This window comes from Neofelis nebulosa, chromosome 4 (assembly GCF_028018385.1).
Source record: "Neofelis nebulosa isolate mNeoNeb1 chromosome 4, mNeoNeb1.pri, whole genome shotgun sequence".
Lineage (NCBI taxonomy): Eukaryota > Metazoa > Chordata > Mammalia > Carnivora > Felidae > Neofelis > Neofelis nebulosa.
The window spans coordinates 14,909,127-14,922,689 of record NC_080785.1 but is presented as its reverse complement, the minus strand read 5'-3'; the positions used below and the strand labels follow the sequence as shown (position 1 = coordinate 14,922,689).

Here is a 13,563-nt window from a genome sequence, read left to right as displayed (position 1 = left end):
CGCTGCTGAAATAGAGAGGAACACCAGGATGAAAAAATAGGTGACAAAGATAATATTTTCAAACATTAAATCACACGCCCTGTGATTTTCCTTCCTGCACTGAGTCAATGGTCCGTGTTGCTCCCGAAGGAGGAAGGGGGTGCCTTCCAGAACAAGGAGGTCAGTGCTCAGTCTTGAACAGCAGATCAGGCTTTCTCGAGTCCTACTGGGACAGGGGTCTTGGAAGTTAAACAGTCTCGGGAGAGAAAAGAGTTTTCCTAATTTCAAAGGGAGCTTCCTTTGGAATCCAAAGAGCAAGATTTGGGGCTCTGAGCGTGGAGCATCACTCTACACCAGGTTGTAGACAGGATGGAGGATATGACAAGGGGGTGGTTTTTTATCCTGGGGAAGATGGGTGGAGGGGTAGGGGAGGAGGGCAGGGTACCAGACTTTAGTGCCCCTGACTGCCTCCTTGCCCAGCATAAGTGAGTCACCTTTATTACATGTAGCCAGTAAAATACTGAGGTAACCAATAGTTTGGGTTAACCAATAGTTAACCAAACTAACCCTCTAAGTTTCTGGATGCATTCTTTGGACCTTAACCTCCCACTGGCCTTTGCTCTCTATGTCACTGGTCCTCAAACCTGTGTGACCAAGGGCTGCACCAGAATCACCTAGGATCCTTGTTAAAATACTTAATTCTAGGGGCGCCTTGGTGGCTCAGTCAGTTAGGCGTCCGACTCTTGGTTTAGGCTCAGGTCATGATCTCACGGTTCTGGAGTCCCAGCCCTGTGACAGGCTCTGTGCTGGCAGCACGGAGCCTGCTTGGCTTCTCTCTCTCCCTCTCTCTCTCTGCCCCTACGTCGCTCTCCTTCCCGCTCTCTCAAAATAAATAAATAAACATTTTTTAAAAATACATAACTCTAGCCACCCTAGGACCTACAGAATGAGAATGTCTAAGGGTGACTGAGAACCTGTATGTTTTACAAGTTCCCTGGCACAATTCTGGTAAGAGTCAGAGTGGAAAGCACTGGTGTGAGTCTTCCTCTTGGTCCCTTGCCTGACCATCTCAGACTCAGGGCTTCCCCAGACTTGCAGGAGCTGGGCCCCAGAACTCTCTATGCCCTTCCCTGCTTTGTTTATTTTTCTCTGTAGTGCTATTGCCAGTGAACAGTCCATTTACTTTACTTCTCTTTTCTTTATTGCTAACTGCATTGCACTAGGCACAGAACAGGCACTCAATAATGATTTGCTGGATGAATGAATGGATGGATGAATGAAGAATCAAAGAGTCAGGAAGCTTTCTACTGAAGGATATATGTTGAGACTAAGATAAAAGAAAAATAAAAGGAAATAGTTTTATCAAGGAAAAGTTAAATAAGGGAGGAGGCAAATCGTTGGCTTTCTCTTTGGAGTCATGAGCATATACATGCAGAAACAGAAAAAACAGGCCACAGAGACACAGAGAGGAGAATGAGGCACAGAAGGACATGGGGTGGAGGGGCGGAGACAATAATAAGAGAGGCTCGGACAACAGACCCGAGCCTGCTCTCCACTCGGTTTATGGGCATCTGAGTCAGTTTTCCCTGAAATAGCTTTGAAATATCAATATCTCCATTCCTTTCTGAATTTGTAAGTAGCTCGGGGACTTTTATTATCAAACTTCAGAATTTATTCTTGAAATAAAGATTTGCTTTCCCTTGGAATTCTGAGGCTTTTCTCCTTTAGCACCTTGGTGGTCTGAGTCCTTTACTACCTGTGTCTGGAAGTGTCATTAATATTCAAAGGCTCTAGATGGCACCGTCTTTATCTGCGTGCATATTAGGCAGCATGGGTCAGCAACACTTGAAAGTTATTTTAGAATCAGCATTATATCATGAAGCCATATTTTTACTTAAAAGAAGATTGGGTTTTGGCTTAAGGCTAGGGGTAACACAGAAAGATGCAGAACTGGTGAAAATTTAGTTGCTGCATCCCTGATTCCAGAAAAAAAGGCCACCGAAATCATAGTCCAGTGACAGCCACGCTATTGAGGTTTAAGTTACAGGACTGCTGAGCACCGCTGAGGAAACAAAGGATTTTTTTTTTATTAGAGAACATCTTGCCCAGCTGACCTGCCAGAGTTTTCACCCTGTCCCCTAAAAGATTAAGTTTTTAAAAAGGGCAACCAGTAGATTTATTGAGATTTTTAGAGTCTTGTGCTAGATTCTTTTCCAAAGACTATTAATGAGTAACCCTGGGGTTGTGTAAAACTTTATTATGGGTCAGGAAGTAAATAGATTTAATTTTAAGAAACAAAACTGGGGCTAAATTAATTCTCCTCTGAGGGAAAAATATAAATAAGGGGGATTCCCTGGGGACCGAGGTTAGCACTAATTTTATTTTTGAATTTTGTAATTCATCTGAAAGAGGGAGCACACCATGAAATCTACACATTTGTATATTCCTCTAAGCTCTTCTGATTTTAGAAATATCACATCAATTAGAGTAAGTTTCCAACATTCTTCTAAGATTGTGTAAGTCAACACAAAAGTGGCAGCTAGCTTTCAGTGTAACCAAGAAAGTATAAAATAATACATTTAAGAGAAAAGCATCAAGACTATACTTCTATGATAATGAACTTTCAAGCTATGAATTACTACTGAGGAAAAGGGTTTGACAGGACCCGTGGTCATACAATTCCGGAAAACACTGCAAACCATCTTCTGAGCGATTTGCTATCTACCTTAACATATTAACAGGTTGGGAGAGATCTGCAGTGAAGAAATCTGTTTAATCTTGTTCTGGGCTTAAGTTTTAGTTAAGTTTTTAGTAGGTGAAAGCATGGGTCGTTAACATCAAAGTCAGCTACTGACAGAAATGAGGCCACGGGGCGCTGTGACTTTGGTGGTAGAATCCATGAGGGCGGCCATTTTTAAGTGGCTCCAAACTGGTTGGACCACGGACCCAACCCAATATGGTGGCTTGTGTCTTCTCAGTCCTCAAAGCACTGTAGAAGTGATGGTTATTGCCTCATTCACCCACAAAACTAAGCTGATGGTGACTGAGCAGATACAGGAGACCTGGAAGCTTCAGGCATGACAGCCTGAGCCAGGCTGGGCGTGTCACTCAACACTAAATGAGCCAATCATATCTCTGTGGATAGGGACTCAGTTAAAGGAAAGCCAGACCGACAGGGAAGGCTGGTATCTCTCACAGTCGCTGAGAATCCAGCTCTCTGCCTGATTTTTCACTTTCATCCAGATGTTTCCTGTCAGGAAGGCACAGTCAATAATGTATGAATCTTAAAGGCGGAGGCAGATGTGGTTATTATTCCCTCCAGGCCTTTCCTGCCTTGGAGAAGACATATTACTCCAGAATGACTACAATTTTAAAAAATTTAAGTTGATATAGCCAGCTTATGAGTAAATGCATAGCTACGATCATTTCAGTGCAAAAGGCTTCACAGAATTACAGTCTTCATCATGGTTTAGTTTGGCCTTCAGATTTTCACCGTACACTCTCGGGATGATCATGCATGAGGGCTTCTAGGACAGGACCCAGGCTTCCAGTAATGTTGCAGCAAGCAGCTTTCTCTCGGCTGCATGAGCCTGCAGCAGTCTATTTTTAATATTTGCTTTTATTTCTTAATCTTTTCAAACAATAAGAATGAAAGTCATTATAACCAAGTGTGGCTGTGGCGGTAAATACTTCGGAGTCCAAAAAGACATTGTCCCTGCCTGACCAGTTGCCCATTTTGCAGAATGTCTGGGTATTTATCTAGCAGCAAGAGACCATTATCTTTCAACACAGTTGTATTCCACTGACACCTAATCTCCTAATTAAAATCAGTATAATGATGGACTGCTTAAATTCTGGTTAAAATGTTCCTTTTCCATTTGCATTTAAAAGAAAACACACTCCTCATCACGGGTACCCCATCCTGGGCTATAATTTGGCTTTCCTTTGCCAGAATCATAATGTCACTCTGACTTGCCACTGGTTAAATCTAACCGAGCATCTAAATGTGCCTCCCAGCTTGGCTGTTGCTTGGCAACACCAGCAGCCACCTCCTCATCGGGGTGAGTTCTAATTGGTCACAACTCTTGACAGGAACCGCTGACTTATTAGAAATGACACTTGATTATTCACCTAGATGGCTAGAGCTGATACTTAGCAGCAGGAAATTCTGCATAAAAATAAGTTGTGGATGTTTTTAATATCTAGATGGCAAAAGGAGATAAGTTTTGTTAACTGGTATTAATTTTACATGTTAGCCACCCGTTTAAAGCACTTTAAGGTATTAATCTTTTCATATTTGAAGCCAACAATATGCTCAAATACCATCTCCCATCCCCATGAGCTGACCCTTATTTATTTAGAAAAATCCCCCTCTGACATCAGTTCCAAAACACCACTGCCCGCAGGTCTGAGAGTGCCAAATAGAATGAAACATTAAATTTATAAAATTCAATGAATTTATTTATTAGTTCCTGTCGTTAAGGGGTTTACAATGCAGAAGGGCAACAAGGGCATATTCCTACATGATTACCAAGTATGGAAAACAGTGACAGAGTTCACATCCTCTTTGGAGCATCAGAAGCCACTCTGGGGGGCAGGGGGTAGCATTGGAAGTGAGTCCTGAAGATTCGACGGAGTTTCGACAGAGGGAGAAGGTGCATTGCAAGTGGAATGAGCTACAGAACAAAGGCATCTGGATGAAAAGTACAGGATGTGTTCAGGGAACAGAGGAGTACAAATTGGATGGAACACACAGTACATGAGAGAAAACTGGAGAAGTAGGTTGAGGCACCGACAGTTCTGTGCCCGGGGCGTGTTTGGTGCGAGCTTCACTGGAGAGTGAGGAGCTATTAGGTACTTGAAAGGGAGGGAGTAAGGAAAGAGACTTCCCCTGGACCCGTGCGACAGACACTTGTGGAGCAGATGAGGACAGCTACAAGTCAGACCTCTGGAGTCTCCTCTTTCCATGGCCCCAGGGGGACAGCTCCCAAGGGCCGTATTTTGATCTCAGGGCTTTTTTCAGAATCCCTCTTCATATGTAGACAAATGAGTCACCCCGCCTATACACCATTGAGGTATGGGGGTCATCTCAGTTTGAAGCATAAGATAATGCAGGAGTGCGGTGCCAGGGTGTCAGTGAAGCATCCGACTCCGGCTCAGGTCATGATCTGGTATGTGAGTTCGAGCCCTGCATCCTGCTCTCCACTCTCAGTGAAGAGCCTGCTTTGGATCCTCTCTCTCCCCCCCCTCTCTGCCCTTCTCCTACTTGTGCACTCATGTGCGTGTGCACAAGCTCTCGTGCTCTCTCTCTTGCAAAAATAAATAAACATTAAAAAAAAAAAAAAGGTAATGCAGAAGGACCGTCTCCTTCCCTCTCCTTGCTCAGGAAATGGGTCTTCCCTAGCACTCAGGCCAACTCTGTTTTCCAAACTTCCAGGGCTCGGAAGGCTTAATGGTATTTATTTGTTTTCCAAGTTCATGGCATCATAGCTGCATGAGGTGAAATTATAACCTAGAAACAAACAGACTGAGGAATAAAGGGAATGCGGATTCTGATTTTGGAGGAAAAAGCAACAAGCCAGAAGTCAGAGGATCTGGATTTCTAATTCCCACTTTTACTAAATCATTGGAGCATAAAAATAACCAGATTTAGGTCTTTATGTAATCGTGAAGTCAGTGCATCAAAGAAATACAAAAAGACTTTCTTACGGAAGTAGAGCAAGTAGGGGGGCTCGTGGATCCAACCCTTTACTGTGCCCAACTAGGAAGTTGCCTGTTCTTTCCATGGTCTCTAAGTCACTTTCTCAATCTGATGCTTAGCGACCGCCTTCAAATCCTAGAATGTCCATGGAAAGGGACTTCAGAGTGCATTTCAATTGGCCCCTCATTTGGGGATGAGGACCCCAGTTCAGAGAGATTCAAATGACTTGCCAAAAGTAAGAGGTAGAACCAGCATGGGTACATGGTCTTTCACAAGGGCCAGCTCCCAGCAAACAGCACTGCATTTAAACTAAGACAGAAAGAGCTCTTCAATCGATGAATGTTCCTTCTATGTCAAGGCGCTCAATGAGTATTCAGTCAATCTGCCATCACATAGATACTTCTAGATACTCAACTGAATGTGTTGCACTGAGTTCATTCCTGACAGAATACTGACAACTTCAATAGTACATGACAATATACAAGAGTGGCCACAAGAAGGTGACATGGAGACTCTATTATCTACTGCTGTGTAACAAATTACCCCAACCAAAGCTTAGCAGCTTAAAACAACAAAACTTTATTAGCTCGTGGTTTCTGTGGGTCAGGAATCTGGCATGGATTAGCCAGACGCCTCTCTTTCAGGGTCTTTCTATGTAGTAGTCAAGCTGTTGGCCTGGGCTGTGATCTCATCTGAAGGCTTGACTGGGGGAAGATCTGCTAATCTTACAACCATAGTTATTGGCAGGATTCCATTCTTGGTGGGCTTTGGAAAATAGGATAAGTAGCTTGTTCTTTGTCCTTCAGCCAATTGAGATACTTAGATAATAACAAGTATTTTCTTTTTTGAAAAGAATCTTTTCATGTTTATTCTTGAGAGAGAGAGAGAGAGAGAGAGACAGAGCATGAGCGGGGGGGTGGGGGGAGCAGAATGAGAGAGGGACACAGAATCCAAAGAAGGCTTCAGGCTCTGGGCTGTCAGTACAGAGCCTGACGCAGGGCTTGAACCCACGAGCTGTGAAGATTATGATCTGAGCCAAAGTCGGACATTTAACCAACTGAGCCACCCAGGCACCTCAGCAAGTATTTTCATTAGACCAATCTGGTGTTGAGTACAGAATGGATTGAAAAGTGAAAAGAAAGGAGTCTGGGAGGCTCTTAAAAAAAATTTTTTTTAGTACACCTATGTGTCAGGCACGACACAAAGAACTAAGATTACAAAGATGCTTCCACCGCTTTGTTCTTAAGAAGCAGGATGACAGCCGTATTCCAGGTGACAGGTGGCAAAGCCTGAATTAGAATAGTCAGTGGGGAGATAAACATGATACAAGGAAGTGATATTAACATGGTGAGGCCAGAACAGGTGGATCAGATGTGGCACTGTCTATGAGGAATAAGAGGAGAGAAAATGTTGCCAGGTATCCAAACCGGTCTGGGATCATGGGGGTCCTCAAGAGGACAGCCAACCTACCTTCTAGGGCCAAGCCTTTTATGTATATGATCTCTATCAAACTCTTCAAGGGAGGTCTAATTATTCCCATTTTGCAGATGAAGAAACAGACTCAATAAAGTTAAGCAATTTGCCCAAGGTCACACAAGTAAAAAGTGCCAAGGAGAGGAAATCTGATAATTGGCAGAGGCTTTGAGTATTTGCTCTCCCAGGGTCAAGTGTATTTAACAAGGTCAGCATCTCAGCCTCAAAGAAGGACACTCCAGTGATGAAATTCTGGGGATCACCTAAAAGGAGAGAAGAAAGCCTTTGAGCAGGAGAACTTCTTACCCCTTCTTTGTCATTACCTCACGAGTTCTCTTTTGACTACTCAGAAAGCTCTCTCCACCTTCTTGAATTAACTCTATTGCCCTCTGTCTATACCTTGACTCAGAATTCCCTAAACATAGTCAGTAAAAAAAAAAATACACACACACACACACACACATATATATATATGGATATATCCATATATATGTATATCCATATGTGTGTATATATATCCATATATGTATACATGAATATATGGAGATATATATATATATATATATATATATATATCCATTTTTTTAACTGGATGATTTAACCATACAGTCAACCCCAGGTGAGCAAGGACTTCTTCCTTGAACAATTTCTTTCCCAGGCTGAGGATGATACTTTACACTTGATGGTGACTGCTAGTTACCAAACAGCTGACCAGCCATACACTCAGCATCTTCTAGAATAAAGACAACCAATGTGAGAGGTGAGAGAAGGAAAACAGGTAACTTTCCCCCAGGGGGCATGGCTGCTAGACTGTCATCCCCAAAAAGAAATCCTTCTTTTAAAACCTAATAACGTTAATATTTTATCTGATGGTAAGTATAACATATGTGCATTGTGAAAAATGTGGGGGAAAAAACAAAAATAAAAATTTCTCATTATCCTTCAAAGATGAAATGTAACAATCCAATGAGAATCTTTTATTAAGATCTGACGATAGCATTGTGTGTTCATCTGTGCGTGTGTGTTTGCACAAGCCACGTATGCCTGCCTGTCTGCAAATCTACGGGAATAACTGCTGGGCTTGTGGATTGTATAAAAATGATTGCAAGCCCATCAAAGAGGGCTTTTGTTTGTATGCAACTCATGTAAGAGTGAATATTCCATAACTACTTGTGTACAATGCAAGGAAGAAAGTCTGAAATGATGGCTATTGGCCAACATACAGATCATGCTCTACTGTCTTATAATATTTTCTCTGCATTGCTTTTCAAAAACATTTTTCATATTACATGCCCCATCTCATATCACATTAACCCAAATAAAAATGTCATTATCCATTCAGTGCAAAAAAAAGCAGGCAGAGCATGGTAGAAAATTACAATCGTGCCAGTCAGCCGCAAAGCATTCTAGTTACAAGCACGTAGAGGAACCGATGGTGGGCAGTGGGGACAGCCCCCCTTTGCACTGTCCAGCATACAACTGGATTCAGTATGGATGGACCCCTCTTTATACACAGGGCACACTTCTGAAGAGTTAAGTGGAAACCGTATTTTATGTCGCATACCATTTTTGTTACATTAAGGAAGCTGGAAGCTTGATATCTAAAAGGACTTCCTTTCAAACAGTATTTTTCTTTTTACCATGTTCTTATTCCTCTAAAACAAATCTAAGAGAAATTTTGGTATATGGGATTTTATTAAAATAGAGTTCACTTGTACCACCAAGTTTATTAAAATAATGGAAGAATGTAGCCAGTGAAGCCAGTCATAGAAAGGTGGCTGAGAGAGTACAGAGTTCTCCAAACACAAAGGTAGTCTAAGAATTTTTGAGAATGATGGCCCAGAGGCCATTAAAAATGACCCATTTAGGGGCCCCTGGGTGGCTCAGTCCGTTAAGGCTCCGACTCTTGATTTTGGCTCAGATCATGCTCTCACGATTTGTGAGATTGAACCTGATGTGGGGCTCTGTGCTGACAGCATGGAGCCTGCTCGGGACTCTCTCTCTCCCTCACTCTCTGCCCCTCCCTTGCTCTCTCTCAAAATAAATAAAATAAAATAAACATTTTTTAAAAAAAGTGACCCATTTACATGCACTTTTGTACTGATGGATTATTAAGTGGACAGTTTGTGAGCATTTAGAAAAGAACGCAGTTGGCATAGAGAGCCCACCCAGTTATCAAGAATCAGTCAGGATAGCCATCTAATCCCTGTTTTGAGCGGACTTCAGGACAGGCATGTGAGGTCAATTACCTTTCTATTTGGGCACAACATTTGACAAAGTCTTCCCCAGCCAACTGACTGGTAATTGCTGCCTGGCTGAATGTTCACTTAGGCTCACGCACAGCTGGCTGAGGGGCCAGAAACGGTGATGACTGACCGATTCCACAGCTACGTAAAGTAGCAGTGTGGTGGAGGGCCACGCGGCTCCGTGTCTGATCCTGTATACCAGTGGCGAACTGAATGGAGGCTTAGAAGGCACACTTCTCAAGTTTCACGTGGAACCAAAAGGACTAGGCAGTGTTACAGGAGAGGAGATCTGAACGCGTGAGCACATCCTTGGCCCACCCACACCGGGTACAAGCACTCTAGGGCTCTAAGCACTTGAAGCTCCATGAGCTAAAAGTCCTTTTCCCCAGGAGTTTCCTCTCCAGAGGCTTCTTCCAGGAGTCTTGGCAACAAGGGGGTATCTCGGATGCCCTGCCATCTCTTCACCGTGTGTGTATGTTCCTCTCCGAGCGTCTGCTCCTTGACCTGCCATGTGGCTGCCCAGGCCACTGTCCCCGGTTCTGGGAACTGACGCAGCCCTGAGCTTAGACTACAGCTCACTCTTACTGGGAATGTCCTTCTGCTTCTCGGGATGGACTCTGCCAGAGATCCTGTAGCTACAGATCTTTCCTTACCCTCCAGAGACCGTGGGGTTGGCTTGCAGAGCTATGGGAGGGAGGGGTCCAACAAAGCCGATGTCCCTCCAACCAGCCACTCAGGCTGTCCCACTGTGCCGGGGCTTCTCCAATCACCTGAATGTTTGAGGGGGAGTGAAGAGCTTGTTCTGCTCAGAACACACAGCAGGACAACTTTTCAAGGCAATAAATGTAATGTAAGTGTAAATTCGCTTCTAATGAATGGAGCCTAAAGTGTCAAAAAATCAATGGCCTATGGTGATGATTCATGGTCATCAAAAACCTTGTGGTTTTTGTTGACTGGAACCTCCATGTTTGCCTGTCATAGGTGTCTTCTAAAAAAGTCAACACACACCTGGCTTGTGATTGGCAGACAGGGGAGTGATCCATTTATGATTTTTTAAATAATTTTTTTAATGTTTACTTATTTTTGAGAAGGGGGGAGGGGCAGAGAGACAGAGGCAGACACAGAATCCAAAGCAGGCTCCAGGCTCTGAGCTGTCAGCACAGAGGCCAACACAGGGCTCGAACTGACGAACTGCGAGATCATGACGTGAGCCGAAGTCAGACGCTTAACCGACTGAGCCACCCAGGCGCCCCAGAGATTTAATAAAGGATCTTACCTGAAATACCATGCTCCATTTATGGAGCTGCCTTTCAAGAGTGACACTGATGGGGGCGCCTGGGTGGCGCAGTCGGTTAAGCGTCCGACTTCAGCCAGGTCACGATCTCGCGGTCCGTGAGTTCGAGCCCGCGTCAGGCTCTGGGCTGATGGCTCGGAGCCTGGAGCCTGTTTCCGATTCTGTGTCTCCCTCTCTCTCTGCCCCTCCCCCGTTCATGCTCTGTCTCTCTCTGTCCCAAAAATAAATTAAAAAAAAAACGTTGAAAAAAAAAAAAAAAAAAAAGAGTGACACTGATGACTGAGGGAGGCAGGGAGAGAGAGAGCAAGCCCGCGCAATGAGATTGGAGAAGTGTGTGTAGACCATGTGTACGAGGGGTGCTGAAGGGATGGGGAAGAACTGTCTGGTCTGTGAGGAGAAGCAGCACCTGCCGTCTGAGTATTGGAAGCACTACCAAGAGGAAGAAGGCAATGAAAGCAGTGTGAGGTTGTTAAAGGGGGCAGATTTTGGCTCAGAGCAACATATATTCCAACAAGTAGATTAACATTTTGTAACTTTCCCCAAATCCTCGAGACTTTAAGAGCAAAGACTGAGGCTTACATAATCATTCCAACTCCTTCACTCATTCAACAAAGAATTACCATGGGCTAAGGCCCTGTTGTAGGTTCTGGGGCCATAAAAATGAACAAAAAGACAAAAACCTCCCCTGGCCTCCACTAGAAGTTATATTCTAGTGTCAAAATAGTAAAACCTAAACATATTTAACATTTCAAAAATGTTTTCCATAAGAAATGGTCAGAACGAGGTATTAGGGCGGGCTGCTTTAGCTACGATGTTGTTCTAGAACGGGCACTGGCTGGAAGGATTCCCCTTGATGTTTCCGACCTGGCTTTGCAAACATGAGGGAGAAAACAGAAGGTCATGTGGCTGCCCGTTAGCTCCACAGAGAATTCCATCCACTTGAGCCAGACGGCTGGGGTCAACGTGGTGGCGGCCAGAAGTGAGATCCAAACTTGCTAGATAATAATTACACAAATGTTCGCAACACCATTCTCTGTATCTTTCTGGGCATATGTTAGACGGATTCCAAAATGAAAATATTTTAATATTAAATAAGGGGGGGGGGCGCCTGTGTGGCTCAGTCGGTTAAGTGTCCAACTTGGGCTCAGGTCATGATTTCACGGTTCATGGGTTGGAGGCCCGCGTGGGGCTCTGTGCTGACAGCTCTCGAGTCTGGAACTGCTTCAGATTCCGTGTCTCTCTCTCTCTCTCTCTGCTACTCCCTGTCCCCGCTCACACTCTATCTCCCTCTCTCAAAAATAAATAATAAAGGGGGCGCCTGGGTGGCGCAGTCGGTTAAGCGTCCGACTTCAGCCAGGTCACGATCTCGCGGTCCGTGAGTTCGAGCCCCGCGTCGGGCTCTGGGCTGATGGCTGGGAGCCTGGAGCCTGCTTCCGATTCTGTGTCTCCCTCTCTCTCTGCCCCTCCCCCGTTCATGCTCTGTCTCTCTCTGTCTCAAAAATAAATGAACGTTAAAAAAAAAAAAAAAAAAAAAATTAAAAAAAAAAATAAATAAAAAAATAAATAAATAAATAATAAAACATTAAAAATTAAAAAAAAAAAAAAGAAAAGAAACTCAGCAGTTTTCCTGGGTGGGCATGGAAGGCCTCTTGATGTCAAGGGTTCCCTTATACATACTCAAAAGTTTTAAGCAGCTGAAGCAGAAATGAATAGCCATCCAACAGAAATGCTCTAAAAATGATTTTCGTATTGAATAAGCAGTTGAAATGGACGACCTCACGTTCCTTTGGAGACTAAGATTCTATACTCTAGTAGAAGATCTAAAGTATAATTGGAACCAAGCAAACATGGATTTGGGCTAATTCCAGAGAGAGTACATATGGATTGTGGTCTATTTACTCTCTAATGCTAACCAAATGTCATGCAACCGAGTAGTGATTCTCATTTCTGACTAAGCACTTAATGATCATTTTTGTAATTATTTCACAGTATTTACTCTACATCCTTTCTTCTTTTTGCGTCCAAAAGAACAGATTGCTTAAGCTAAAGTAGACATTTATGGCGATTGTATGTTATGATATTTGTGAATTTCAAAACTTCCTCCTCTTGAATCTCAGCTGCAGGAAGGTTGCCTTGTCCATTTTCCCAGGAAGGACCACACATAACCTCTGTATCTGCAGCTACTTTAGGTGTGCTCTCTGCATCGTGTCCTAATTACACCTCTGTTATCTGCTATCAGATGACTCCCCTAATCAGCCAAGCCTGTGACATGCTCCTGGCTCACCTAAAAGGCTATGCGGAATCCGGGGATGCTTTCGATATCCAGAGGTAAGGGTGCTACATGGCTACATGACAGATGAGAAATTGCACTTCTGAATTGCTGCTTCTTGTAACTGTACATAATTGCTGGACAATTACCTCGGGACCAGCAAACTATGGAAATGCTAGAGGCTCATAAAAGCATGGGTGGACTGAATAATAAAAAAGGAAACCCCCGTAAAATGTGAAAAGAATATGAACAAAGGCTAGGGTAAGTGTGGCGTGTGGAGGGAAGCCTTGAGTGGGCAGCGGTGTGTGGTTGGACACGCCCTCCGACCTCTGCAGACCCAGGAGTGGGCAGGAAGGACAGGGTCCCCGGGGGATGGGGGGCGGGGGAAATCTGTGCATTTTTACTTCAAGAAAAATTGTGGTGCACCTCAGCCTGGAAGCCATGACTTAGCGGTGAACACCAAATTTAAATGACTAATTATTTGGCTTTCCCTCCAGTTGTCCTCTGCTAAGTTATGGCTTACAGAGTAGGGCGAGAGATGCAGATCAGCCAGAAGCTGGCTCGTTCTTATTATCACTGCTAATAAAATAATAACACAATT

General features: G+C 43.8%; 1 protein-coding gene and 1 long non-coding RNA gene across 2 annotated transcripts in view; one reads left to right on the top strand and one right to left on the bottom strand.

Moving 5' to 3' along the window:
* TBXAS1 (thromboxane A synthase 1) overlaps nucleotides 1-13,563 on the top strand; it is a 156,036-nt gene that overhangs the window by 85,320 nt on the left and 57,153 nt on the right. Inside the window, exon 6 of the mRNA XM_058724107.1 lies at nucleotides 12,933-13,021. Coding sequence (XP_058580090.1) covers nucleotides 12,933-13,021 — 89 coding nt within the window. The remainder of the gene's footprint in view (nucleotides 1-12,932; nucleotides 13,022-13,563) is intronic.
* LOC131508904 (uncharacterized) overlaps nucleotides 1-13,563 on the bottom strand; it is a 161,947-nt gene that overhangs the window by 96,238 nt on the left and 52,146 nt on the right. The window lies entirely within an intron of this gene.